The sequence below is a fragment of the Mirounga angustirostris genome, unplaced genomic scaffold (genome assembly GCF_029215605.1).
Source record: "Mirounga angustirostris isolate CCGP_5_RB_7025 unplaced genomic scaffold, mMirAng1.0.hap1 SCAF_14, whole genome shotgun sequence".
NCBI classification, from domain to species: Eukaryota; Metazoa; Chordata; class Mammalia; order Carnivora; family Phocidae; genus Mirounga; species Mirounga angustirostris.
Genome location: NW_026991722.1, coordinates 63,906,729 through 63,929,528, shown reverse-complemented (window position 1 = coordinate 63,929,528; position 22,800 = coordinate 63,906,729). Strand labels below are relative to the sequence as shown.

Below are 22,800 nucleotides of genomic sequence, written 5' to 3'. Positions count from 1 at the left end.
AGCAAGGGAGGGACGAGGCTTCCATCACAGAGATGGTGGCTGTGAGGGGAGTGGCAGGGCGCTTGGCCAGCAGTGGAAAGAAGCTGACAGCGGATGTGGAAGGGCAAAGCTGTGTGCCGCTGTGGCCTTGGGGAGCCTCGGGCCTGCAGAGTCCTGGGAAATGGGGAGATAGGGTTGCTCTTAGGGCAGCTTTGCTGACCCCTGAGACCTTGGTCAAAGCACCCACTCTTTTTTTTTTTTTTTAAAGATTTTATTTACTTGACAGAGAGAGAGAGCGAGAGAGGGAACACAAGCAGGGGGAGTGTGAGAGGGAGAAGCAGGCTTCCCGCAGAGCAGGGAGCCCGATGTGGGGCTCGATCCCAGGACCCTGGAATCATGACCTGAGCCAAAGGCAGACGCTTAACGACTGAGCCACCCAGGTGCCCCCAAGGCACCCAGTCTTTGAAAGCATCCTTGCTGCGTGAGTCAGGTGGGACGTTCGTGAGGGTAAATGCAGCTGTGCGGTGGGGCCCTCACCCCATCTGATGCAAGTAAAAGATGGTGCTGCTGCCATTACACCGTCCAGGGCCCTTCAGGCCACTGTAACCTTGGCCTTGCAGCAGAACAGGATGGCTTTGGGGTGGAGCTTTTTGTACCCAGCAGGGCAGCACCAAAGATTCTGCCCCCATGGTCCTTGGGCAGCAAGGGGAAGGAAGCCCCAAGGCTAGAGCTTACTTAGCTGCAGCGGTGAGGGCCTGACAGGGCCGGGGCACAGCGCCAACCCCCAACAAGGATGCGCAGGGCTGATTCCGAGCCTCCTCTTCCATCTGAGCCCAGCTTTCCATCTGAGAGCAGGAAGGCACCTGCACCGTCCCAGGTTTGGGGGTGGCCCATGCCACTCCTGAACAGGAACCAGAATGATACCACCTGTGGTGTCACCTGTCCCCTAACACCTGCTACCAGGAAAGAATGCGTGGTGGGAAGGACAGTACAAGAGGACTCCCAGGGTGGCTCCCTGGGGTGGTCAGTGAGCCTGTGAGCACACAGCAAAGGCTCCGCGTGCGCCCCTGGAGTAGCGCACCATTCACTCCGCCTTGCCACACTTGCTGGGTGCCAGGCCCCCGGTTCAGAGGGGAGCAGACAATCAAAGGACGATGGGTTCAGAACAAAGAGAAGACAGACCTTTCCGGAACTGAGCTCTGAACATGCGGTGGGGAAGGGGAGGCTGGAAGACTGCCCAGGGCACTGGAGTGATGTGTCCCCGGGTAGCCCGCGCAGAGCAGCGCCCACCTCATCCTCCTTACTGGCCCTTGAGATAGGTTACTCTTCCAAGTGTTTATCCGACTGAGAGGGCTCCTGGGTATGCACAGCAGGCGGGGAGGGCAAACCCACAGAGATAAGCTCGCAATCCACATGGCCAGTTGCTCGCCCTGCCCTCTGCCTGATAGCAGGCAGAGGGGACACAGTGTGGAGCTGGGGACAGTCGGAGCTAGCCGGGACCCTGCTCTGTCGGCAGGAAGGACCAGCATCAGCACCTGCAATGGAAGGTAGCGCATTGTCCTGGGCAAAAGCTTCGCGTCCCCCTCCCCCACCACGGAGCAGTGGAAAGGAGAGATGCAGGCGCTCCTCAGGGCCCAGCAGCTGCTTCTCTCCCACCAGCAGTCTGTCTCTGGTTCTTTGGGCTCATATCAAAGCCACCAGAATAACTGACAAAAGTTTAGGCCTCTTCAGAGCCCCTGGGTTGAATTTGGAATTGAGTCCCCTTTGGACTGGCTGTTTGAACCAAGCCTTGGCTCCGTTCGGTCCCATGTTTGCCTGGGCACACATCTCAGGTGGCCTCGGCTGGGGTGGGTACAAAGCCAGGGGTGGGCCTGGCTTTGGGGTGGGTACGGTGACGCCTCTCCACAGGGCAGGCTAGCAGCAGGCCACCAGCTGGGCATCTGGACACAGCTCCCGGTGGCGACTCCCCTAGCTTTGTCAGCCCCAAGCCAGGGCCGCCTCTAGGCTGGAGCTCCTGTGTCCTTGCAGGAGCTCAGCTTCTGAGCCCCAGTCTGTGAGCACAGGGACCTACAAAGCCGAGGTCCCTGAGGGTCAGAGGACCTCAGGAGTATTCTCTACAGCCTTGCCCGCCAGGAAGGTCAAGGTGACACAAAGGCAGATACAGTCTTTTCACTTCTCAGGCTCCAGGGTGATGTGGGGGCAGCCGCGCTGGCCTTGGGTGGCAGAGCCGGATTGGATCACGGGACCAGGTGCTTTGCCTAGGAGCTGTGGTCAGCTCTAGACACAATCCAGCAGTCTGCACCCTCCTCTCCCTCCCCACATACTGATGATTTTCTATTATTTCTTCCTTTCACTACAGGGAGTGGGCCGGTGCTTGGTGCTGGGTATCTCAGGCTTGGGCCCTGGCTCAGAGCTCTGACCGCCTGGTCACACCTAAGGACACACCTGCTCCTCACCTACCCCCCCTCACTCCCCACCCCCTTCCCCTTTCAGGCTATCTCTTGCCTGCCTTCCCAGCAGTTTGCTGAAGAGAGACAGATAATGTCTTCTGCAGGGCAGGAAGGATGTGAGCGACCCTCTGTGCTGGGTGTGGTAGTGCGTTGCCTCTGAGGTGACACCATGGTGAGCCCAAAAGGCATTTCAGAGTCTCTTCTGTCCCAGGGCCCGCAGTGCACCAGGCACTCTGAGAGGCCAGGGTGTGCTGCCTGATGCAAGGACTGCTTTTTATTTTTCCTCGTTTAGAACAAAAAGGGCGCCTGGGTGGCTCAGTTGGTTAAGCGACTGCCTTTGGCTCAGGTCATGATCCTGGAGTCCCTGGATTGAGTCCCACATCGGGCTCCCTGCTCGACGGGGAGTCTGCTTCTCCCTCTGACCCTAACCCCTCTCATGTGCTCTCTCTCATTCTCTCTCTCTCAAATAAATAAATAAAATCTTAAAAAAAAAAAAAAAGAACAAAAGGTGACTGTTGTAACCGAAAGACAGACTCGAGAAGTGTTTTAATCCCATGTCTTGGCTTAGAATGTTCAGTGAAGTTTAAGTTCAGAGCAGTCCTGCCAGTTAAATTACCTTCTTCTTGACCTGATTGTTGCTGTCAAGGTGATTATGCACCCTGGGCCACCCTCACCTGCCGTTGCTTACTTTCGGGGTTTGCGTGATGATGGATACTGTGGTTGCCTTCTGCCCTGATGTGTGATGCGCTGTCACCCGGACCATCACGGGCTGGGGGCTTTGCTCCAATAATGTAGATCCCATACCACATTTAACTGGGCAGAGCTGCTTGCCCTTTGGAAATCGTGTGGCACCTTGCGGGATCCGGGCCCCAGACTTGTCCTGGCCCTTCCACTCACCTCTCACCCCTTTCCCCAGCAGGGCGGCAGGACTATGATCTCCTGGTGATTGGCGGGGGATCCGGTGGCCTGGCCTGTGCCAAGGAAGGTATGTGTCCTGTGCCCTGCATCCTGCCATTGTGGTAGGGCCTCCAAGTTTTCAGCACCCTCCCCCCCCCCCCCGCCCCGAGAGGGCTGCATTGTTCTCGAAGCTGGGTGGAGAAGCGCCCTGTGTGGCCATGCAGAGGGCATTATCTCTGTAGCTGGCCTGCCGGCCTTTGGGTTCCTACGTCCAGAGTCACTCCAGGACCCTTGTCAGTGTGCCCTACTCCCTGCCACTCCCCAGTTGTCTGTGCAGCACCCAGTAGCCAGGATGGTACCCCAGTCTTAGCCTGCTCTCCTGGGCTCCAGCACTGGGCCACATGGGATCTGCCCTCACCCATCTGACATGTCTCCCACCACCCACACCTTGCCCTCTTGTGCCGCTCCAGCCCCTCACCGCCTCGGTATTTTGCAGATGCTTCCTGAAGGTCTTTCTGGCCTTGCTTCTTGCCCTGGCTGTCTGCCCAGCCTGGTCTTCTGTTTGCCTGCCTGATTAGCTGCAGGGTTCACTCACCTTCCTTTAGTCTTTGCTGCTGAGATGGTCCTACTTAGAATGACAGCCCTGCCATCTGGTCCTTGTCCCCAGCTCCACTGTCCTCATTCTTAGCCCTGGCATGTCCCACAGAGATCAAGGTTTGTTCCGTTGTCTGTGTCTTACTCTGTCTCCTCAGCCTGACACCCAGAACGGCCTGGGGCACCCTAGGGTGCTCAGTAAAGATGTGTGGAATGAAAGGGCTGGCCCCAGAGGCATCCAGAGACCTAGTGTTGCAGGTTGCCGCTAATCTGGGTGGGGAACAGACCCAGCATTTCCCTGGGAGCTCTACACTGTGCTGGAGGAGCGCCTAGCAGTCTGCTTGCCCGTCTCAATGATAAGGAGGCAGATGTGGGTGAGGGAGGGGGGAAGCCAGGGGAGAAATGGAGCCCCAACAAGAGGGAGTTGAGCAGGCACCCTGACCATGAAATTCCAGCTCTCTGCTGTCAGATCCTGGGTTTTTAGAATCACAGTCGGCATAAAGGAAATTTGCTGTCCACTGCTCTTCCCTGAGGGGCAGAGGACGGTGCCAGCCTGTGGTGGGGGGCAGGAACCTGGGAAGTCTCCCAGTGGATATGGGGGCCCACAGAGGGACACGAGTCCTCATTCCACTGGGCCACCGCAAGAAACAGAGGGTACAGACAGCCAGTTGTCCCAGCGATGTCCCTTGGAGCAGAAGAAAGCCCTAGATGTTTTTTCTACTCCGGTGTCCAGAGACACATCTCCGCTAACTTGCAATTGTTCTCAGGTCTGTCTTTGCTTTTGTAACAGCGACATTCTCCCTGTGGATGATGGCGCTCTTCTACAGCATTCTTGAGCCATAATTGATGTAAAACAAACTAGACATGTTTAAAGTGGACGACTTGCTATGGTTTGACATATGCACACACCTGCGAAACCAAGTACCCCAGTCAAGCTGGCGAACGTATCCATCACCCCCGTATTCGCTTGCTGGGGCAGCTCTGGAGGCTGGAAGTCTGAGGTGAAGGTGCCAGCAGGGTTGTTTCTTCTGAGTCCTCTGTCCTTGGCTTGTAGATGGCCATGATTTCTAGTGTCCTCACAGGGTCTTTCCTCTGTGTGTCTATGTCCCGATCTCATCTTTTTATATGCACACCAGTCAGATTGGAGTAGGGCCCATCTATAGGGCCGCATTCTAATTTAATCACCTCCATAAAGACTCTGTCTTCAAATAAGGTCACATTCTGAGGTTCTGGGGCTTTGGGCTTCAACAAGAATTTGGAGGGGACGTGACTCAGCTCATAACAAACCCCAAAGTTTCCTCAAACCTTGGGAGCCCCTCCCTGCCACATCCCCAAACAGCCAACAATCTGCTTTCTCTCACTGCAGATGAGTTTGCATTTTCTAAAATTTTGTATAAATGGAACCATGTAATATGTATTCTTACTTCTCTGGCTTTTTTCACGCAGCCTAATTGTTTTGAGATTCATCTGTGATGCTGTGTGTGTCCAGAGTTCATTCCCTTCTATCACTGATCAGTATTCTGTTGTATGCATACACCACACTTTGTCTATTCACCTGCAGGTGGACATTTGGGTTGTTTGCAGTTTGGGGCTCCTGTGAACGGTGCTGCTGTGAACATTTGTGGTTATGTCTTTGTGTGGATATATGTTTTCAATTCTCTTGGATAAATGCCTAAAAGTAGAGCAGCTAGGTCATGTAGTATATCTCTTCTTTTGGTATTTTTTTCATTTATTTCTACAATCTTTTGTAGTTTTCAACATACAGCTTTTGTCAGATTTGTCTCTGTTTCATATATTTTTTAGTAGCTTTTTTTTTCTTTTTTAAGATTTTACTTATTTATTTGACAGAGAGAGAGGCAGCGAGAGAGGGAACACAAGCAAGGGGAGTGGGAGAGGGAGAAGCAGGCTTCCCGCTGAGCAGGGAGCCTGATGCGGGGCTCGATCCCAGGACCCTGGGATCATGACCCAAGCCAAAGGCAGACGCTTAACGACTGAGCCACCCAGGCGCCCCTCTAATAGTTTTTTTTGAGATTAAGTCATATACCGTACTATTCATTCATGTAACGTGCATAATTCATTCATTTTTAGTATATTCGCAGAGTTGTACAACCATCACCACATCAGTTGTAGAAATTCTCATCACTCCCCAAGACTACTCTGTACCCCTTAGCAGCCACTCCTCAGCCCCTCCACCCCTCAGTCCCTCCACCCCTCAGCCCCTCCACCCCTCAGCCCCTCCACCCCTCAGCCCCTCCACCCCTCAGCCCCTCCACCCCTCAGTCCCTCCACCCCTCAGCCCCTCCACCCCTCAGCCCCTCCACCCCTCAGCCCCAGGCAACTACCAGTCTGCTTTCTGTTTCTATGGATTTGCCTATTCTGGATATTTCATACAAACATGTGGTCTTAGTGTGCTATGTTCAGCGTTCATCCACAATAGAGCATACGCTGGTACTTTATTCCTTGTAATGGCTGAATATCATTCCATTGCACGGACAGATCGCATTTTATTATCCACTTGGCCATTAGTGGACATTTGGTTGTTTCCACTTTTGCGCTATGGTGAATAATGCTGCCGGGAACGTTGTGCGCGAGTATTTGCGTGGACGTGTTTTCATTTCTCTTGGGTAGATGTCTTAGGAGTGGAATTGCTGAGTGGTATGGTTTCACCTTTTGAGGAGCTGCCAGACTGTTTTCCAAAGTGGCTACATCATTTTATATTCCCACCAGCACTGTCGGAGGATTCGAATTTGCCCCTATCCTAGCCCCATTTGATGTCTGTCTTTTTTTTACTACAAGTCATCCTGAGTAGGTGTCAAGTACTATCTCACTGTGGTTGGTTTGCATTTTCCTAATGATTAAAGACAATGGAGCATCTTTTCATGTGTTTATTGGCCATTTGCATATCTATGAAGAAATGTCTGTTCAGAAGCTTTGCCAGTTTTTGTTTTTGTTTGTTTATTTATTTAAGGATTTTATTTATTTATTTTGACAGAGAGAGACACAGCCAAGAGAGGGAACACAAGCAGGGGGAGCAGCAGAGGGAGAGGGAGAAGCAGGCTCCCCACTGAGCAGGGAGCCCAATGCGGGACTCGATCCCAGGACCCTGGGATCATGACCTGAGCCGAAGGCAGACGCTTAACGACTGAGTCACCCAGACGCCCCTGTTTTTTTTTTTTAAAGATTTTATTCTTTTAAGTGATCTCTGCCCCCAGTGTGGTGCTTGAACCTACAACCCCGAGATCAAGAATCTCACGCTCCCCCATTGGAGCCAGCCAGGTGCCCCAGCTTTGCCCATTTTGAAATTGGGTTGTCTTTTTATTACTGAGTTACATGAGTTCATATGCATATGTTCCATACTCTTATGTAAATATAGTCTGGATACTAGACCCTTATCAGATATGTGATTTGCAAATACTTTCTTCCATTCCGTGGATTATCTTTTTACTTTCTTGATTGTGTTCTTTGCAGCACAAACGTTTTTGATTTTGATGGCAGTCCAGTTTACCTGGTGTGTCTTTTGTTGCTATGCTTTTGGTATCTGAGAAACAGTTGTCTAATCCAAGCTCTCAAAGATGTATGCCTGTGTCTTCTCCTAAGACTTTTCCAGTTTCAGTCCTAACACTTAGGCTTCTGGTCCATTTCGAGTTCACTTAACAAATATGGGGCTAGGTAGTTGCCTTGGGGTTTGCAGAAGACATCTTGAACTTGTCATAGTCTACCTGCAAGTGCTATGGTCCAATTCACACATAGTACCAAAACCATGTGGCCACATGTTTTACTTTGACATGTTATGAGGCCCATAACACATTGCTATATTTTGTCTAAACAGTTACCTTCCAAAAAAGATTAAACTAATGAGAAAAAAATCTTACAGATCTGCCTGTGTAGTCACCATTTCTGCTCTTTCCTTTGTATAGATGTGAGTTTGCATCTGGTATCATTTTTCTTCTGCCCTAAGGATGTCCGTGAACATTTCTTGTAGTGTGGCTCTAAGAGTAATGAATTCTTTCAGCTCTTGTATGTCTGAAGACATCTTTATCTTGCCTTGATTTTTTTTTAAAGATATTTTCTCGGGGCGGGGGGGGGCGGTGCCTGGATGGCTCAGTCGGTTAACCATCCAACTCTTGATTTCGGCTCAGGTCATGATCTCAGGGTCGTGGGATCGTGCCCCACATCAGGCTCCCTGCTCAGCGGGAAGCCTGCTTCTCCCTCTCCCACTCTGCACTTAGCAGGGAGTCCGCTTGGGATTCTCTCTCTCTCCCTCTGCCCCTCCCCCTGCTCAAGCACGCGCTCGCTCTCTCTCTCTCTCTGTCTCTTTCTCAAATAAATACATAAAATCTTAAAAATATATAATTTTCTCTAGGTGGAGAATTCAAGGTAGATAGTTTTTCTTTTTTTCTTTCAGCACAGCACTTTAGAGATGTTGCCGTCCTGGCTTCTCCCTGCATTGTTTCAGATGTCATCTGCTGCCTTTTTATCTCTGTTCCTTTGTTGTGTGTCTTTTTGTCTCTGGTGGTTTCCAGGATTTGCTCTTTTCATTGGTTTTGAGCAATTTAAAGAGGGTGCACCTTGGTGTAGTTCTTAATTATTTTTCTGCTAGAGTTCACTGAGTTTCCTGAGTCTGTGGATTTCTCATCAACTTGTGAGAATTTTCAACCGTTATTTCTTCAGGGAATTTTCCTGCCCTTCCTCTTCTTCACTTTTGGAGACTTTAATCACACATACATTAGGCTGCTCAAAGTCTCCCTTCAGCTCATGGGTATTGTCTTCATTCTGGAGAGTTTCTATTCCTATGTTTCCAAATTCACTAATAAAAGATTCTGCAAAGTTTAATCTACCATTAATCTCACACGATATGTTTTTCATCTCTTGTATTGTAATTTCATCCCTACAGATTGGACTTGGGTCCTTTCTTGTATCTTCTGTGTTGCTCCTTAACTTTTTGAACATGTGGAATAGAGTTACAATACTCGTTTTACTTCTTTTCTGCTAATTCTATGTCAGTTCTTCGTCAGTTTCCATTGACTGATTATTTCTCTCTTGTGGCTTATCTTTTCCCACTCCTTTGCATGCCTGGTCATTTTTGATTGAATTCCAGACACTTTGAACTTTCCCTTGCTGGCTTCTGGGTATTTTTAGATTCCTAGATACATTTTTGAGTATGTTCTGGGATGCAGAGAAGAGAGTTTGAGTCTTTTGCATCTTCCATTTAAGATTTGTTCGGTGGGTCTGGAGCTGTGCCCAATCACTCTCAGTGACTGGCATCTGACCTTAATACTTACCCAGCTCCCCAGGAATTATGTGTTTTCTCCAGTCTGACTTCTGGGAACAGGCACTATTCCCAGCCCTACATGAGCACTGTCTCCTCTACTAGTCTTTCTGGATGGTTCTTTCCTGGCCTCAGGTGGTTTTCTCACACACACACATGCACTGATCAGCTGTCTGGGGTTCTGTACAGCTCTCTCCTCTCTGGTCCTCTGTTCCAGGACCTCTGGCTGCCTCAGTCTCCCCAGAATCCCAGTCCTCTCCTCAGCCAGGGAGTCCAGTGGAGTTGGCCTGGGCCCCCTCCCCATGCTGTGTCACCTTATTTGTTTCCTGTCTTCCAAGAATCACTCTCCTTGGTCTTCTGATGTTCAATTTCTTGAAAGCACTATTTTATGTCTTTCCCCTGGATTTTTGGTTGTCTCGGATGCAAGGATAAATCCAGTACCTGTTGCCCCATCGTGGTCAGCTATGGGAAACAGACGTTGGCATGTTTGAAGAGTCCCCTTGGCTGGAGTTTTTAAAACAAGCACTGCAATCCCATTATTGGTCAGTCAAGCAAAATGGATTTTTACGTGAAGGCTTCTAAAACTTTGTTCTGATCTTGGTCAATAGACATGAATCGAGTGCGTTCTGTAGTATGTCAGATGCTCACGGGTCACGATGTTTAAGTCGGGCATGCCCTCAGGGGCGGTCAAGTTCAGAGCCCAGGTTGGCAGGGCAACTCCCCAGGCAAGCCAAGGGGAAGCCCCGTGATTAGCCCTGGCTAATTGGTGATGGGGTCAGCACCTGGGACTCGTGGCCCTGGGAGGAACCCACTGACAGCAAGTGGGAGAGGCCAGGAGACTCCAGGCAGGAGGTGGAGTTTGGAGCCCAGGTCTCCCTCCCCCTGTGGGGGCTGGCTGACCCTGGACCTGCCGTTTGACTTCGGAGCTTCCCGTTCCTTGCCCTGAGAATGAGGCTGCAAATGCCCACAAGAGTAGACCATGGGTGGAGGGCCCCCCCGCCATGTCCAGTGGGGAACAGAGGAGGTGAGCGAGTCCACTGGGAGGGCTTGGGGAGAGAGCCAGGGGAAGCTCCGAGGCTGGGGCCTCTCTTGGGGAGTGGGTGCTCCTGTGACACCTGCTAGTATGTGCCAGATGGGCGCTGGGCTCATGCTGAATGTCTGGGCTGGAACCGGGTGCGGCAGGAGGCGGGGGTGGGGGGTGCTGGGCCCAGGGCGGCTGCAGTGGGCTTGTGAAGGAGGGTGGGTGTCCCACTAGGTCCTGGCACTGTGGTGGGTGGGATGAAGGCTGCAGTCAAGAAGAGGCCCGAGGGTGCCCACCTGTGGGCAGCACAACTGTGTGGTGGCAGACAGGTGGGGAGACCGGGGGCAGAGCTGGTGGGCACCTCCTTCCTTGCCTTCATCTGGTCCTCAGCCCCAGCCCCTAAGCAGCTCCCCACCTGCCTGCTCCTCTTGTCGTTCCAGCTGCTCAGCTGGGAAAGAAGGTGGCCGTGGTAGACTACGTGGAGCCTTCCCCCCGAGGTAGGTAGCCCCGGGTGGGAGTCTTCTGTCTTGGGGGAGCAGGAGGATGGGGGCCTGGTTCACATACAGGGGCAGCGGCTGAACCCAGAACCATTCACCACTGCTGGCCAGGCTCTCTGGCAAGTGTCCTCCTTGGCAAGTCAGCTGCCATTACTTTAAAGTTCTTCATTCTTATTTAAAGACAACACAGACTATAATTATAGAGAGTAAATTCCCAGGGCAGGGTTCACCTGGAGCGTGCTTGAGTTACAAACAACCTGAAGGACTCTTTTTTATTTTTATTTTTTAAGATTTTATTTATTTATTTGAGAGAGAGAATGAGTGAGCGAGAGAGAAGCAGGCTCCCTTGCTGAGCAGGGAGCCTGATGTGGGGCTTGATCCCAAGACCCTGGGATCATGACCTGAGCCGAAGGCAGACCCCAACCTACTGAGCCACCCAGGCGCCCCAACTTAAAGGGCTCTTAGACAACTGTAGAGGAGTAGGAGGGCCTTCCAGTCCCCTGAATATAAATCTAAACGTGCCCTTCCCAACATGCCAGGTACCAGATGGGGCCTCGGCGGCACATGTGTGAATGTTGGCTGCATCCCCAAGAAGCTGATGCACCAGGCAGCGCTGCTGGGGGGCATGATCCGAGATGCCACCCACTATGGCTGGGCCATCCAGCCGGTCCTGCATGACTGGTGAGGAGCCCACCCACTCGCTGCGCCTCTGTGCTCCTCACGGTGGGGGCGGCGGGGAGGCTTACTGCCCCATTAACCTTCACAGAAGCGAGCTACCAGACGGGCGCTCACCCGGGGCCCACCCTCTCCCCAACATTCAGCAAAGTCTGGAAACATTTTTGGTTATCACCACTGGTTGAGGTGGGGGCCTCCTGCACCCTCACAAAGGACAGTCTGGCCCCAGAGGCCACTAGTGGGAGGTGAGAAACCGATTTGGCTTCCACAGGTGGCCCCTGGTCTGCTCTGAGCTGCACACAGGCCCCTCAGTGGTTCTCAGATGACCTAGACTCAGGGCCACTGCTGTGTCCTGATGGCTGTGGCCCACAGCCCCAGACCCAGGACAGAGATAGTGGCCAGGGGCATAGGTGTCACATTTTTCCACCTTTAGAATCACCTTGTTTCTTGGGATTTCTGCCCACTGGCTATTTGCGTCTACTTGTCTGTTGTGGGACTCTGCGGTTCATGCTTCTGGGGTGGTTTCTGACATGTCTTGGTGTGTGTTAATAGGGGGACGATGGCAGAGGCCGTGCAGAACCACGTGAAGTCCCTGAACTGGGGGCACCGGGTCCAGCTGCAGGACAGGTACTGAGGCCTCGCGCGGCCCTCCCCCCTTCTCTGGGGACATTTTCTCCCTTGGCAGGCACTTTCTCACTAGAGGCTCGGCAGTGATAAGACCAGAGGTGCCCGCCCGTGGGGTGGGGTGCACACACGCAGAAGGAAGGCCGTCCTGCAAGCTCGCATCTGCAGAGCCTGGAGTAGCAGGGGCTGAGGGGCATGTTGGCAGGACAGCTGGGGCCTGGGTCTGCACCAGGGAGGAGGCATGCTCGGGGCTGGCGCTGGGGAGGCCAAGGGCCAGAGCATGGGGGCACAGAGAGGGCCATCCCAGTGACCAGCGCCTTCCTCGAGGCAGGTGACCTTTCTCCTGTCAGGGTCGACCACCGTGATGTGGAAAGAGCCCATTGAGCCCCATGTTGCTGTTGCAAAGAGGATGCCCGGGCACCACCCTGTGAAGCCCACACTTCACCTCTCCAGGCTCCTCTCCAGGCTCCCAGCCCTGAACCCCACACCTCACCACCCACCTCCTGGCTCCCCGGGCATGTATGAAGGCACCTGGTGTTGTCTGCTGAAGCAACGTCCAACATGATCATTCCAGCCCGAAGCCGCCAGGTCCCATCCGCCCTTTGGGGTTCCCCAACCTGGATACCGACCCAAAGCATCCTCCCTGAGGAGCTGCTACCAGGAGAGGTGCTCAAAACTGCACTCGACTCTGGCGAGGCTTCACTCCTGGCCCTATAGCTCTGCCCTTTGCCCATGCAGGTCATGGAGGGGACACTGTGCCCTCAGAGGTCTGGTGCTCTCATCTGAGCACTATTTGCTTGGCTCCAAGGAGTCTTCCTGGGGCTGTACAGTACACGACTGTTTTGTGCCCATGAAACCCAGGCCAGCTGAGCCAGGGAAGCCGGCCCGCATGCCCATCCTGGGTGTTCCCAGGGGTCCCCCCCTCAGGGAGGTAAGCTGCATCCTGTCGCTTTTCCTCTGTGTGGGGCTCAGTATTCCCCAGGGTAGTTTGCTGGAAGCATAGGGCTCTGCCCTCCTTCCTGCTAGCCCCAGGCAGCTCCCAGGCAAGTGCCAAACAGGCCCGAACGATCCCACCTTCTGGAGGTGCCCCCAGAAGGAAGCCAGTGCGGAACCCGTGTCTGTATCGTCTGGCTGTTACTGGGCTGTGGGGGTGAGTGAGGACTTGGTTCTTACAGCTCAGGCGGCACATGGGGGTGCAGGCCTCGCTTGTGGGGAGGATGTAAAGTCAAGGAGGTGGTGAAGCCATAATTACCAAAGGCGCCAAGAACCCACCACTACAGACTGGCCTTCATTATCAGAAGGTGTGGATCGTCTGTGCACACCTGCACCTGACCACCCTTCTGTCCTCATCATACCTGTTTTCCAGCCTTACGGTCCCCTAAAGGCAGGGGGTGATGCCTATCTGGTGGGCACCCTCCCTTGTCAGCGGGAAGTTGGTCATTTGGGTGGCGGGGGTAACTGGGTGCAGGCGGGGGCCTCTGCTCCCTGCTGGAATGTGCCCAGGTGACAAGGAGGGACCCTGGGGAGGCCCAGCCACTTCTGTCATCACACACCCAGGCTGTACTTGGGCTCTCGGGGCCATCCCGAGCTGGCTTCTGTCCTGGCAGTTCCAGGGATCCCTGGCCCGCCTCCCCTTGCACACCTCCCGGTGCCCCTCTGCACTTGCCCCTTGCCCCGCCTGGGTTGGGGGCAGGGGGCTGTGGGCCCAAGCTTTCCTTTTAGCCATCTGCTCCCTCTTTAGTCCCATAGGTGATGCCTAATTTGCAGAGGAAATATTTGACAATCATATTGTTATTTTGCAGAAAAGTCAAGTACTTTAACGTCAAGGCCAGCTTTGTCAACGAGCACACGGTTTGCAGTGTCGCTAAAGATGGGAAAGAGGTGAGTGCCCAGCTCTCCCAAGTGGCTCCTCTCCGGTGGTCCTTAACCTTCCAAGGACTCCAGCCTTGTTTGACCTCAGTGCTCTTCTCAGTAATAAGCACTGCTGGAATTGACCGCCGATCCCCCCGAGGCTGGTTGTGATTCTCTGCGAGCGATGAAACGCATCACTGAGATGCACGTGGCACCAGGCTGTCCGCTGTGCCAGGCAACAGGGCGGGTGATCCTACCCTCGCAGAGTTTTGCGGGATTGAGGGATATGAGACACCTGCGGGGCTCTGTAAACCGCGGGGTGCTTGGAGTTAGAATGTCTCCCTGCCCTCTTCTGCTGGGCCCCCTCCTGGCTCGAGGACCCTTGACAGGTTCCCAGCTCCAAGGGGCCTCTGAGCTCCTGGCCGGAGGGTCCACACTGCAGGGCAGGAGCTGTGATTAGAAAGCGTGGGTCTCTGCTGGGAGCCTATGCCGACCTGCCTGACCACAGCTTCCTCGGTTTATTCTCAGACTCTGCTTTCAGCTGAGCACATCGTCATTGCTACTGGAGGGCGGCCGAGGTACCCCACCCACGTGAGTGTCCCCAGCACACAGCCTTCCCTCGCACCCCGGGCACATTCACGGTCTCCCAGCTTACGCTTCCCACACCAGTGGCACCCCCACTCTTTCTTTTCTTAAAAAAAAAAAAAAAAAGTTTTTTTCTATATTCACTCTGGTCACTTTCTAATGTTCTCTCAACTGCGTTCTATGGAAGCAGGTTGACAGGGACCCCCACATCCCCTCACTCTTCACGTGGCTCTAGGACACCCCTGCCCCTGGTCTCCTTTATCTCTCTTTGCTGATTCTTCCTTTTCTCCTCAGCCTCAAGTTATTGGAACATCCAGGACTTAACCCTCTTCTTCCTGCCCCTACCCCAAATCATGACATAAGATTCTCATACCATAAAATGCGCCCTTTTAAAGGGTACGATTCGGGGGGGTTTTAGTTTATTTACAGAGTTGTGCAACCGTCAGTCTCCACTACCTAATTCCAGAACATTTTCATGCCCCAAATGAAATCCTGTCCCGTGAGTGGTCACTCCGTTCCCGGCTCCCCAGCCCCTGGTGACCACTAGCCTGTTTTCCGTCTCTGTGGATTTGCCCATTCTGGGCACTTCACATAAATGAAATCAGACAACATCTGGCCTTTGTGCCCGACTTCCTGCACACAGAAGGTTGTCAAGGTTCATCCACATGGTAGCCTGTGTGAGAGCTTCATTCCTTTTAATGCCTGAATAATGAGCCATTGTGTAGCTGGACCATATTTTGTTTGTCCACTTGTCCATTGATGGACATCCGAGTTGTTTGCACTTTGAGCTGTTGTGAATAATGCTGCTGTGAACATCAGTGCACGAGTTTTTCCATGGACTTAAGTTTTCACTTCTCTTGGCTCTATACCTAGGAATGGAGTTGACGGGTCATAGGGTAACTCAGTTTTTAACCTTTTGAAGAGCCAACAGCCTGTTTTCCAAAGTGGCTGCACCATTTTGCATACCCCACCCCCTCCAATGACGTGTGAAGGTCATACTTTCCTGGTTCTTCACATTTCATAACTTTTTTTGGTTGTTGAGAAATGAGTATTTTAAATAAAGTAATGCGTTAACTCTGGAAATCAGAATCTGTCTCCACCGTAGGATTTTGTTTATTGTTGTTGTATGTTCGGTGGTTTTCTGAAGCAATTTTGTAAAGTCTGTATTCTTTTTCAGGGGAGGCCACTGAGGTCTCTGCTCAGTTGGGTTAGTGGTCAGCTAGTAACTAGACAGAGATTTCCTGAAACACCTGGAGAAACGGCCCAGTCTTTGCTGACAGATTCTGTAGGCATTTGGGGGCATGCTTTGGGCAATCAGGCAGGCGCCAGAAACTCTACCTTAGCCCTCACTTCCTGCCCATGCCGGGCCTCGAGGTCAGCCAGAGGGGAGACCTCAGGCTGTGTGGGGCCTTTCCCCGGGTGTGTGTGCAGCCCAGGGCCTACACCTGGCCTTCTAGGTCCCCGGGAATATGCAGGAGCTTTTCAAAGCCCCTGTGGACAGCTCATTCCTTGGCTTTCCTTTTTTCTTTTTTTTTAAAGATTTTATTTATGTGTCAGAGAGAGAGAGAGCACAAGCAGGGGAGGTGGCAGGCAGAGGGAGTGGGAGAGGGAGAAGCAGGCTCCCTACTGAGCAAGGAGCCCCATGCAGGACTTGATCCCGGGACCCCAAGATCATGACCCAAGCCGAAGGCAGACGCTTAACCAACTGAGCCACCCAGGCATCCCTGGCTTTTCCTTTTAAGCTCTTGGGTGGTGTGTTGTTTGCTTCAGCTGTTATCCGTTGCTTCGGGCAGCTGTGGCATCAGTCACCGGGCAGATCCTCCTCTTAGAGAGGCTTCTGGCCCTCGGCCAGGTCAAGCGAGGTTGAAGACAAGCCTTTTGAGTAGGGCCTTCTGGGGAAGCCCCAGCCAGGTCGATCGACGACTGTTTCTTGGGAAGGAGCTTTGCAAGGGCTCCGGCTCACCTCGGCTCTGCTCTCCCCACTGTGTTTCTTAAGTAGCTCATCGTTGCTCAAGCTTGCTGCTGTGCTGAGGGATGAGGCTAGAGTCCGTTACAACTCCACAAAACTCTCTGTCCATACCAAGTTTCAGCCATTTTTCTTGACTAGACTTTCCAGAGTTCTCAAAAAGTTGAATCTGACTATTTTTGCTAGTTGTCTGGCTGTTTTTATGGAAGGGTGAACATTGGGAGGTCCTCACGCCACCATTTTTTGCCAGCGTCCCCTCCTGGCCTGGTCTGCTGTGAGGGCGCTTCTCTGCCCTCACTCCTGTGAGGCAGGTGGAGCTAAGGAAGGGGCCACGGTCAAGGTAGTGGAGAGGGGGATGGGAAGCAAGAAGGGGCTTGGCCGAGGCCACATCCTCGTGGGTCTCCCAGGGGCCCTGGGAAGCAGATGGCACAAGCCCTGAGCCTCCAGATGGGCTGCAGCGAAGTGCATGAGGCCCACAGACTCCCTGGGCCTGGAGGCCACTTCTGCCTCCTAGTTAGACCGACAGAGCACAGATGGAGCAGATGGAGGAAGAACAAGGGAGTGGTTCTGTTTCTCCCCAGATGCCCAAATCCCAAGCCTCCATCTTCGGTTCTGTGCTTTCTCTGGAAATGGGGAGCAGAGGGGGCATGGGGAAAACGCACACCTCCAGTCCTCAGAGGAGCACCACGCCTCCGTCTGGCTGTAAGGCCCTCAAGAGCAGCCTCTGGAGGGGACAGGTGGCTTGCACAGAGGTGGCCCTTGGGCGGGTTACATGGCTCTGTAGGGTGGCGGGGTGCTGTTGTTCAAGGGAGGAAAGGTGGGCGACCATTAGTGACCCCTGACCCTTCAGCCAGGCCTACGTTGGTTCTGCATAGAGCCCCTGAAGGCCACAGTCAGCTCCCAGGAGCTGGGCGGTCATCTGGGGCAGACCGACATATGTGCCCGCGCCAGGGTGCCCTGCAGAGGCGACAGGCCTGGCCCCAGCCTGCTAGACCTCGGCTAGGCGGCTGCCATGTGTCCCCCGGCCAGGGGGGTTAGAGCAGGAGTTATCTGGCCCAGGGGGAGGCAGCCGTCCCACCACCTACCACCACAAACCCTTCCCCGGGGGCCTGCCAAGACTCACTTGTGTTTTAGTTCCTTTGATTTCTAGACCTTTTGGTTTTCTTTACACAAACCCGAGAAATTCCTAGCTTTATTTTTATTGCCGATTAGAATCATAAACTGTTTGAAATCCGCTTCCTCTCCACCCGCACATCTTGCTCTTCTTACTCTCATGGGCCACTGAGGGGACACGGGTCCTTGTCTCCCCCGCCTGCTTAGCGGCCCCTCCTCAGGCTCCACTGGTATACACCCTGGAGGATGCCCAGGAGCGTCCAGCCTTCAGCCCCGTGCCCTTGGGGCCAGCCTGCCCCTCCACACCCTGCGTCACTCTGCTCCCCACCTGTCCTCCCTCAGCCCAGCATCTGGATCAAGGGGAAGGCCCTGGAGAGCAGGGAGGAAAAGGCTGTGGGCCACACGCCGGCTCCCCAACCACCTTGCACAGCCAAGGAGTGCTGGGTGCTTTGCCCAGAAGGTAGATGGTGCACCAAGTCAGATATAGCCAGGTCACCTGTCCCTAGAGGCCACAACCTGAAGAACAGTGTGTGGAGCAAGGAAGCGCACCCATGGGTGGGCTGGGGGTGGTTCTGCTTGAGTTGTGTCTACAGAATGGTCATCCTCTTTGGGGGAAATCTCTGGAGACAGGCCAAGTGATGCTCTTCTCACGTTGATCCTTTTTTTTTCCTGGATAGATCGAAGGTGCCTTGGAATATGGAATTACAAGTGACGACATCTTCTGGCTGAAGGAATCCCCTGGAAAAACGTAAGACCCAACGTGTGCCTTAATGGAGATCCTCTTGTTCACCGTTGCAAACATCAGAACCATTCAGAACCACATGTTGGTTATACACCCGTGTATTACAAAATGTATCAGCTGCTGTCTAGGGGCGGTGGTTTTCAAACAGGGTTCCCAGAGCCCCAGGGTTCCAGTGTGTCCTGTCAGGGACATCACGGAGGGAGGACATTCAAGGAGGAGAAAGTGAGGCCAGATCCTCAGAGAAAGCCGTTGGCCTCTCCGCAGGCCTTGATTAAACATCCCCTTTCCTCTGGTTTGAACCTTGGGCTTCTCTGAAATGCAGCAAAGGCTCCGAAGTTCTCAGAAACTGTAGCCCAGGAAATGAGACGTGCAGTGTGTGAGCAGTTTTACACTCCTTGAGCAGGTGTTCATGCACCAAATGTATTGCTTGTACCCACAGAGCAGGCTGTTGGGGGGTTCCAGGTCCAGACAGGCCCTGTGAGTGGCATTTGGGGGACTCCATGCTCGCAGGGACTGGAAAGGCCACCAGAGGGCAGCAGAGGCTTGGTCGTCAGTGGGCTCTCAGCTGTCTTGGGACTTGCGTTTGAGAAAATAGAGGTGGAGAAGTGTGCCAGGGTGGGTGGGCGTGTGTGTGAACGGGCACCCATGTGCTCTCCTTATCACTGCTTCCCACTTCCTGAGGCATCTCTGGTCGCGGTCGGGGCTTGATTCCCTTGAATGGATGTGGTGTAGTTGATCTTTCCACTACTCCCGAGCATCTCGCTAGGCTCCTTTTGTCGGCGTTATGAAATGCTGCAGCGAAAACCTTTGGTGTGCATCTTACCTGCTGTCATAATGCTTCTTGTGTGTTCTACATACCTGTCGGGGGTTTCCTACAAGCCGAGAACGCAGGTACAGGGCTTTACACGTCTTGCTAGCAGGTGCTCCCTCCTGGTGGGCTGCCCTGTGTTCCCGGTGCACCCCTGCCTGCCCCACCCCCCGCAACTGGGCCGGGCCATCGGCTTTTTCATGAGCCGTAAAACAGGAAGGAGCCTCTCCTCCTGCTCCCGTGGAGGGTGAACGCCGGTTGTTTCTGCCCAAGGCGTGTGTGGTCCCTCCAGTGACTGTGGTCAAGCTCACACAGGCTTGGATCCCTCTGTCGCGTTCCTCTGGCTCTCCAGGCTGTGGTTTCTCCTTTTACTCGGTGATATTATCTCATACAGAAGTTCGTAATTTTTACGCTGTGACATCGATCACTTTTTTCCTTTTTGCTGAAATATCTGGGTTATCTATTCTTTTATCTTTAGCTAGCTAATGGGTTAAACGTGACCTGATTCTATTTGCACTTGCTATTACTAGTCATCGTTCCGTGTGTTTACTAGCCGTTTAGAACTGAGTGTGTCTGTGAATGTGAGAGTGAGTGTGTGTGTGTGTGTTGTCAGCTTGGTCCGTGGCCCACTTTCTATCTGGTTTTCTTTTTTCTTATCTGTTCCTTATCTTCCAGCTGGTTTGCGTTCTAGGGCTGTGATCCCAGGCCATTTCTATTGCACATTTTCTTGGCTTGTCATGTCATTTCACTTGCGTGATGTACAAATGGTTTTTTTCTTATTTTTTTTAACCTACCTTAGATCTCTTTTTACACTTAATGGCTTTTAGATTTATTGCATGTTCAGGAAGGCCTGCTCCACCCCTAAGATTGTTTTTGAAAACGAGCCTCCATATTTTCCTTTAGGGCTTCCACAAGTCAGATTTTCCTTTGCGTCCTCGGGGTGTTTGCGGTTCATCTTTGGTGTGGTGTGGCATGGTGTGTGGTATGGTGTGGCATGGTGTGGCATGATGTGGCACGACATGGTGTGGCATAATATGGTTTGGCATCATGGTGTGGTGTGGCATGGTGTGGCATGGTATGGTGTGGCGGGGCATGGTGTGGTATGGCATGGCATGTCGTGGCGTGGCGTGATGTGGCATGTGGTGCGGCATGACGTCGAGGGGGCCGGGCTGCCAGGGTTCCTGTGTCGCTGACCAGCAGCCCCGCGAGCCAGTCTGAAAGCTCAGTCCCCGAGTGGAGTCCAGTCCTGCTCTGGCTTCTGACTCCGACTTTCCCGTATCACTGGCCCGAGTGCCTGGCACTGGCTTCAGATCTTAGTTTTCTTTTGCACCAATCCCTCTGGGTGGAATGTAGACCCACTTTGCCGGCCTCTCTGTAGTGGTCCTCTGGACCCGTGGTTCAGACAGCCTCGAATGTGCAGCTGCCTCGGAGGCCAGCTCGCTGCCAGAGCTTATGCCCTGTGTGAGGCCCTGTGAGCTTCGGTCATCTCAGCCTCTAACCGAAGGCCAGCATTTTCGGAATCCCGGTCTTTTGTCAAATTCGTTCCTATGTATTCTGTCAGTTTCTTTTGTTTGCTGTTTTCCCATTACCCAATTCCCATTTCCCATTTCCCATTTCTCAGCCTCGGCCCCCCGAATGCCAGCGTCTCGGTGTTCAGGAAGGGGTCGGTTTCTAGCGATTGTCTCTTGGGCCACTGCTCACAGGAGGCTGGGTGTGTGTGGAGGCTGGGGAGGGCGGGAGGCCCAGGCGCGCTGGGTGTCGCCGGTGCTCAGCGCGGTGGCCCAGGGCCCGGGCCCCTCCTCCGCGACCATGTGTCCGGGCAGCGGCCTGCTCAGCCGGGAAGACACCACCCCAGATCTTTCAGTCCGGAAAGAAAGTGCTGTGTTTATTTTCTTCAGAAAAAAAACATTTAGAAGATTTAAAAAAAAAAAAAAAAAAAGCTCTTTCGTTTAGAAGGAATCTAGGTATGTTATTGTTTAAGAAAAAAAAGTGTTTGCAATGTATCAGTCACCCGTTTCTCGTTCTGAGCATGATTTATGTGAGGAAATGGTTTTTTTAAAAAATTAAGCTGGAGATATATCCCTGTACGATGCTTCTGTGAAAATGTGGCTTTTGTCCGGTGCTGTTAATGCAAGTTGTAACAGTGTGATATGGGAGGCAGTGTTTACATGCTGCATTCCTCTGCTGTAGTCAAAATAAGCCCGGAGGGTCTACAGTAGCATTTCTGTATTTTATCAGCTTGGGCTGGGGCTGAGAGGGAGGCCTCTGCTCACACTTGGAGGGGCTGTTTCTGCCAGATTTATTTGCCTTATAAATATTCCCTGTGTTTATTTTAACTCGCCTTTAAAATGGAGTTGAAATTAATATGGACCTGAGGGCTGCCCCCCGGCCCTGTAGTGCCTCCTGCAGCCGGGGGGGGGGGGGGTTGGCGAGGGGGGGGATCTCTGCTCGGTGCCATCGGGAGGCACAGCCGGTGCTGGAGGGCACCCAGCGAGCTGGCCTCCGTCTGCAGGGGGTGCGGCCCCCACCGGCCAGCTCCTCACGACCCGTCAGAGGCTCCGCGTCCCTTATGCGTTCTTCCTCCCTCCATCCCTCCCCATGATGGGGCACGGGCAGCATCTGACCTTTCAGGGTGTATCTGAGTGGGGCACAGTGACCAGTAGCCCTCAGTGGGCCCTGTGGCCCTTCAGCCTTCTGTGGTTGTTCCATGCCTTTGTCCCCTCAAGGCATGGACCCTGGTGGCCACAGAGGTGTTCAGCCTCATAGACATGTCTGCTCGAATCCAGGTCTGGGGAGCCCAGGGCTAGCCAGATGGCAGAGAGGGCATGATGAAGCCCAAGCCCAGCTGGTGGGAAGAATGAAACAGCCTTCACAACACAGCTGGGTGCCCAGCTTGGCACCCTGGAGGTAACAGATCATGTGTGGAAACTTCCACCATATGCAGCGTGAGCTCCCAAGTCTGTGAGCAGGGCCCTGTGATGTCAGGCCAGGGCCGGGGGGAGACCTGGTGGCCCAGACCCTCGGAGCCACACCCTCGGCCTGAGGTGGGACCATGAGATTGGCATCTACTCAGCCTCGGCCCCCCGAATGCCAGCTTTGTATCTGGCTTGTTCGGCATTTCCGTTGTTCTTGCTTCTTCCTTTTTCTGTGTAATCCAGGGCAGGTTGAAGAAGTGAGGAGGATTCTGGGTGAAGAACAGGGTCCCCTGGGCAGGTAGCAGGAGCCCCTTCGGAAGGAACGGTCAGGGGGATAATGGTCACTTCAAGGAACTGTCAACCACCAGTGGAGAAAGTGGGGGTGCAGAGGAAGTGCACTGCCCTGCACGGGGAGACTTAGAGATGGCATGCAGCCCTGCCTGTCCCAGATGTCCAGCCCAGCAGCTCCCTGGCAGGTGGAGGGAGGGTGGAAGGGAGAAAGGTGGGCCGACTCCCCACAGTGCCTTTAAGGAGGCAGGCCCTGGGGTATCTGGCCCCGCCCTTGATCCCACAGCCTGGTGATCTTGGCTCACTCAGCTGGAGGGCCACCTCCTCTTCCAGGCCTTCTGGACCTGGGCATCCTGGCTGGGACTTGGGCCCGGCCTTCCAGCCTGCCCGGGGCCAGGATCCTCAGGTCCCCGCACCCTGCAACTGTTCGGGGGGCCCTAATGGTGGAGAATCGAGGTCACTCTGCTCCACACCCCCACACCCCCTTGGCTCCCTGGCCCAGCTGGTCAGCATTCTGGCCTGGGGT

General features: G+C 53.5%; 1 protein-coding gene across 5 annotated transcripts in view; it reads left to right on the top strand.

The window, feature by feature from the left end:
- The window catches only part of TXNRD2 (thioredoxin reductase 2), a 49,772-nt gene that overhangs the window by 791 nt on the left and 26,181 nt on the right, over positions 1-22,800 (top strand). For 2 of the 5 annotated variants that reach the window (XM_064578030.1, XM_045887135.3), the window contains exons 2-8: positions 3,346-3,414; positions 10,651-10,707; positions 11,247-11,388; positions 11,935-12,009; positions 13,809-13,887; positions 14,386-14,448; positions 18,199-18,269. In XM_064578030.1, the coding sequence (XP_064434100.1) occupies positions 11,306-11,388; positions 11,935-12,009; positions 13,809-13,887; positions 14,386-14,448; positions 18,199-18,269 (371 nt within the window). In that variant the 5' untranslated portion in view covers positions 3,346-3,414; positions 10,651-10,707; positions 11,247-11,305. Of the gene's footprint in view, positions 1-3,345; positions 3,415-10,650; positions 10,708-11,246; positions 11,389-11,934; positions 12,010-13,808; positions 13,888-14,385; positions 14,449-18,198; positions 18,270-22,800 lie in introns of those variants that run through there. The other 3 variants (XM_045887134.3, XM_064578029.1, XM_064578031.1) reach the window with 3 other exon arrangements.